Source organism: Bos javanicus, chromosome 9 (genome assembly GCF_032452875.1).
Source record: "Bos javanicus breed banteng chromosome 9, ARS-OSU_banteng_1.0, whole genome shotgun sequence".
In the NCBI taxonomy this organism is placed as follows: domain Eukaryota; kingdom Metazoa; phylum Chordata; class Mammalia; order Artiodactyla; family Bovidae; genus Bos; species Bos javanicus.
Window position 1 is genome coordinate 63,924,310 of NC_083876.1, and position 6,000 is coordinate 63,930,309.

The following is a 6,000-nucleotide window of genomic DNA, read 5'->3' on the forward strand; positions in this document are numbered from 1 at the left end:
ACATGGAAAGCCAGTGAATATAATAATTGTAATTTTGCCCAGCCATGAATTTGAGTCACATCTGCTTCAAGACTTCCGTTTGGAAAGGGGTGATTTAGCTAGTGAGGAAGCATAGCATGCCTTTCTGCTCTCCTCTACTCATTTCCTCCTTAGTGATTCTTGAAGAATCTGAAAGGATCGTCTGTTTTTGTCCATGATGCTTCATGCATATTAATTGGGAAATTCTGTGTAGTATTGGTGAATTAGGGGATTCACAAAGGTGCATTATGGCCCATCTCTCTTGAAAAATATCAAGGATCTACTGAACTTCCTATAAATTGAATTTTGCCTCTCAGGGTTAGATTTACCCTGTAAAAGCAAACATAAAATGAAGATTTTCCTTGAACAACAATAAGTGTTTCATTATGATTGGAGGGGAAAGGACAAATATTTGAGCACCTTGTTTACTTAAGTATAAGTTTCTTTTCCTGCTTGGAGGAAACCATTCAGCACAGATTTTAATAAGGACTGACTGTGGTACTAGGAGTGGTATGTGACAGCTGTGTAGTCAAACATGAATTAGAACTTTTGGGAGCAAACTTGTGTTTAAACAGTTTCCCAAAAGATTGTTCTGTAAGATAGTTACTAGTAATTTTGCAAAAAGTACAGAAAGAAATTGGTCATATTCACTGAAGAGAGTCTCTGTTCACCATAAAATTAAATTAGTTAAATTTTAAAAAACATTAACATATTCAAACATGAAAACATGAAGAGTGAAAAGTAGAAGTGATCCTGTCCCCCCTGTGCAGAAGTAGCGGTATGCTCCAACTGGTGTTAATCCTGACAGAGTTTCTTTGTATCTCTGTATATATATATGCACAAGTATATGTACCTAGTGTTTTATTTTATTTTACTTGAATGGGATAATAAAATATGTATTGTTTCCCAACTGTCTTTTATCCTTTAATAGTATAAGCAGATTTCTTTACGGTAACATTCCTAATAGTATAAGCAGATTTCTTTACGGTAACATTCCTAACATTTGTGTGTTGTGAATCTTTAAATTCAGGACTCATGATACTGCATTTCTCAACTTGACCACAGAGCCCTTTTTTCCAAGAGCTTCTTACTGAAGCACTGATTTAGGAAATGCTGACTTACAAGTTTTTACATAATACCTGGGGGAAAGGGTAGAGATTTTGCCTTATGATCCAGTAAATGATGAGTCACTTTATAATATAAAATTGTTTCACATGTGGCTTTCTTGTTTAGATTTGATAGTCAAGTGTATTGGTGAAGAAGCCAAGTATGAAAGCATCAGACTTCTTTTTGATGGTTTACAGCAGCCAGTTCTCAACAAGCAGGTAAAATTCATTAAAGCAGACTGACTCGTGTCAGCTTGGTTTAGTGAATGACACTGCAGCGTGTCTGGTATATTAACTGTGAAGTGATACTTTGCTAAATGAAGGCAATGTAATTCAAACATGCGGATGGAATAAAAGTGTCTTTAACTGCAATTAACATTTTACTGCTTATCAGTTCAGTTCAGTCACTGAGTTGTGTCCAACTCCTTGTGACCCCATGGACTGCAGCACACCAGGCCTCCCTGTCCATCACCAATTACCGGAGTCTACTAAAACTCATGTCCATTTAGACGGTGATGCCATCCAACCATCTCATCCTCTGCTATCCCCTCCTTCTCCCACCTTCAATCTTTCCCAGCATCAGGGTCTTTTCCAGTGAGTCAGTTCTTCACATCAGGTGGCCAAAGTATTGGAGTTTCAGCTTCAGCATCAGTCCTTCCAATGAATATTTAGGACTGATTTCCTTTAGCATGGACTAGTTGGATCTCCTTGCAGTCCAAGGGACTCTCAAGAGTCTTCTCCAACACCACAGTTCAAAAGCATCAATTCTTCGGCACTTAGCTTTCTTTATAGTCCAGCTCTCACATCCATACATGACCATTGGAAAAACCATAGCCTTGACAAGACAGACCTTTGTTGGCAAAGTAATGTCTCTGCTTTTTAATATGCTGTTTAGGTTGGTCATAACTTTCCTTCCAAGGAGCAAGCATCTTTTAATTTCATGGCTGCAGTCACCATCTGCAGTGATTTTGGAGCCCCCAAAAGTAAAGTCTGTCACTGTTTCCACTGTCTCCCCATCTATTTGCTATGAAGTGATGGGACTGGATGCCATGATCTTAGTTTTCTGAATGTTGAGTTTTAAGCTAACTTTTTCACTCTCCTCTTTTACTTTCATCACGGGGCTCTTTAGTTCCTCTTCACTTTCTGCCATAAGGGTGGTGTCATGTGCATATCTGAGGTTATTGATATTTCTCCCGGCAATCTTGATTCCAGCCCAGCATTTGACATGATGTACTCTGCATAGAAGTTAAATAAGCAGAGTGACACTGTATAGCCTTGACATAATCCTTTCCCTATTTGGAACCAGTCTGTTGTTTCATGTCCAGTTCTAACTGTTGATTCTTTACCTGCATACAGGTTTCTTAAGAGGTGGGTCAGGTGGTCAGGTATTCCCATCTCTTTAAGAATTTTCCACACTTTGTTGTGATCCACACAGTCATAGGCTTTAGCATAGTCAATAAAGCAGAAATAGATGTTTTTCTGGAACTCTCTTGCTTTTTCAGTGATCCAACGGATGTTGGCAATTTGATCTCTGGTTCCTCTGCCTTTTCTAAATCCAGCTTGAACATCTGGAAGTTCATGGTTCACATACTGTTGAAGCCTGGCTTGGAGAATTTTGAGCATTACTTTGCTAGTGTGTGAGATGAGTGCAATTGTGCAGTAATTTGAGCATTCTTTGGCATTGACTTTCTTTGGGATTGGAATGCAAACTGACCTTTTCCAGTCCTGTGGCCACTGCTGAGTTTTCCACATTTGCTGGCATACTGAGTGCAGCACTTTCACAGCATCATCTTTTAGGATTTGAAATAGCTCCACTAGCTTCCATCCCCTCCACTAGCTTTGTTCGTAGTTATGCTTCCTAAGGCCCACTTGACTTCACATTCCACAATGTCTGGCTCTAGGTGAGTGATTACACCATCGTGATTATCTGGATCATGAAGATCATTTTTGTAGTTCTTCTGTGTATTCTTGCCACATCTTCTTAATATCTTCTGCTTCTGTTAGATCCCTACCATTTCTGTCCTTTATTGAGCCCATCTTTGCATGAAATGTTCCCTTGGTATCTCTAATTTTTTTGAAGAGATCTCTAGTCTTTCCCATTCTATTGTTTTCCTCTGTTTCTTTGCATTGATCACCGAGGAAGGCTTTCTTATCTCTCCTTGCTGTTCTGCATTCTCTGCAGAGAATGCAGAACTCTGCATTCAAATGGGTATATCTTTCCTTTTCTCCTTTGCCTTTAGTCTCACATATTCTGTTGAGAGCTTAACACAGTTAAAATTTTGTATCAGGCTTGTTTCTTTAAAATTGTTGTTATATACAAAATATTTAACATAAAATAAATTACGAGGCATAGTAATAAAATGTAAACATGTGAAAACATATCTATCTAAAACTCATCCTAAAAATAGAACATTATGGATCTTGTTGAAACTGCTTTTGTGGTTTTTTTTTTTTTTTTTTTGGTCTAATTCCTTAAAATCTTTTTTTTTGCATTTTAGCTGACTTACGTTTTATTGGACATTGTGATACAAGAACTGTTTCCAGAGCTCAATAAGGTAACTGAAAAGCAGCAGCACTTTATTTATGTTTTTAATGGTGTACTGACATTTTTTTAGGAACATAATAATTAAGGAAATCCTTGTGCTCATTTTGAAAATGAACAACCTTAACAAATAGCTCTTTGTATTTTCTTCATTCAACACGCTTAAACATAGAATGGATTTGGGGATGTACAAACTGAATAGGCCCTGCCTTGGCTCCCCCTCTTCCTGATTCCAGTCAGATGGGGTGTTACACCCTGTAGAGCCTCACCAGAGGCAGGTGTGAGTGCACATGCTGTCTCTAGGATGGGCCAAGCTCTGCAGGCTGTCATGTGCACACTGAATGCTGTGTGAGCATTTTTAAAGCAGTTGGCGCTTATGTGAAGCCAAGAACACAAAATGAATGGGAGTTGGAGGATGGTGATACTATTATTACCTTGAATCCTATAGATTTTGAGTTTTGAGCATTGCTTTTTTACCTTTTTTATTTTTTTTTTGACTAATCCCTTTGGTCAGATGAAATAACTAATTCAGGGTTGTGATACAGCAGTGAGATGTTAGTTTTATAGAGGGAACTAGATTTGGACTATTTACCTATTGAATACAAGTTTTCAAGTTATAGCAGTATTCAGTGTGTATTAAAACAGGGTGGCAATTACAGACATTTTGTGTTCAAGTTACATAGGAATCAGTACCTGGAAATTCCAGCTCTCTGTTTGAGACCTTATGAGGTCTATCACGTGCTTTTTTCTCCTTTCTAAAATGTAAATATTATCTGTGTCATATGCCAGCTAATTTCTTGCGGGTTTTAACATACACACACATATATATATGTTTTAGGTTAGAATTTTAATACATTGGAACTGTTAGGCAATTCACAAATGAATTCTTGTTTGTTTTTTCTCTTCTATTAAATAGATTTATTTTTACTTTAGGTACAAAAGGAAGTTACATCTGTGACGTCCTGGATATAAACATTTGGATTTGGGATAGAATAACCAGTTGAAATGTTTGCTGTGCTAGTGTAGTATATATGTACTGTTTTTTCTTTTACTTTTGTATATTCTTGTATATATCATGTAATTCAGCGTCTGAAGTTTTGATTTTGTTGTTTTAATAAAGACTAACAAATTTAATAATGGTGAAAACTGATTGGGTCTCATAGCCTTTCATTTTACATTTCTTCTCCAAATTTTCTTAGATCTATGTCACTTGTTATTGCTGTTTTTTAAAGAGATGATTCATAATCTTCTTGGGGCAAATCAGTTGGGCTGATAACTTTGAAAGTATTGTATCACTTTGAAAATGATTATTTTTAGTGTAGAGATCTGATTTGCTGTCTTATTTGGAGTTAATAAATTTTAGCAGATTTATTCCATTCCCCCTTTTCATTTTTCTGTGTAGTTAACTGTGTGTCTGTAAAGAAGACATACTTTATGAGTTTTTCATAACAAATAAAGGGACTTCTAACTCTTCCTAGATGATTGACAGCTTATATGTAGTCCTTTTGCGTGTGAAAACTGAGTACTTACAGACATTTGTGATTGTGTGGTTGCAACTGCATTTCACTGAACATCTGTAACTATAATCCAAAAGCTTATATAAACAGTTTAGTCAAGTGGATTTTTAGTTTATGTTGTCTCTCCAAAGGAAAGGTATGAATTAACTGTATTCTTTGGGGAAAGTTAAATAGTTATTTTTAAAGGTTCAACATTTAGAGTTCTGCTTATAATTTCTCTTCATGCTGTGATTTTCTCCCTGAATCATATTTGTCTTTTGAGATCAGGCACTTTGGTTATTGGCTGTAGTGTACATTCAGAGTATATTTATTGAGTTTCAGCCATGTATCAAGTGCTGATAATGTGGGGACTCTAAATATAATTTGGAAAGTGAAACCAGTTGAATGATACTGTTCAGTTATTTTTTTCCCAGTTTTGAAAAATGGTCTATAGATACTATAAAATTTTTAAAAGGTTTTGCCAGTATTTCTATTATCTTTTTAATTGCTTAAAAATTCTAAACTGTGTATGAGTTTCTGTGCATCAAGTGCTTTTAACCAAGCCTTCAACATTTTACTTACTTCTCAGGGACAGGTGGGAAATTAATCAAGCTAACTCTTCACATTTAAATCCATAGCATTTTGGCTGGAAAAATAAAATATTTACAGCCCTTTTATGCCATTCTTACCTGCTTTCTTATAAATTGTGATATTTTGTTTATTTAGATGAGAAAAAATTCTTACGAGTGTATCAAACAACCTAGGCTTACTCTGATAAAATACCATAAATGGGGTGACTTAACAGAATTTTATTTCTCACAGTTCTGGAGGCTGGTAA

General features: G+C 36.1%; 1 protein-coding gene across 5 annotated transcripts in view; it reads left to right on the top strand.

Annotated features, from left to right (window-relative positions):
* Window positions 1-4,816, top strand: part of SNX14 (sorting nexin 14) — an 84,249-nt gene extending 79,433 nt beyond the window's left edge. For all 5 annotated transcript variants that reach the window (XM_061427891.1, XM_061427894.1, XM_061427892.1 and 2 more), the window contains 3 exons: window positions 1,252-1,343; window positions 3,623-3,679; window positions 4,600-4,816. In XM_061427891.1, the coding sequence (XP_061283875.1) occupies window positions 1,252-1,343; window positions 3,623-3,679; window positions 4,600-4,638 (188 nt within the window). In that variant the 3' untranslated portion in view covers window positions 4,639-4,816. The remainder of the gene's footprint in view (window positions 1-1,251; window positions 1,344-3,622; window positions 3,680-4,599) is intronic.
* The last annotated feature ends 1,184 nt before the right edge of the window (window positions 4,817-6,000 follow it).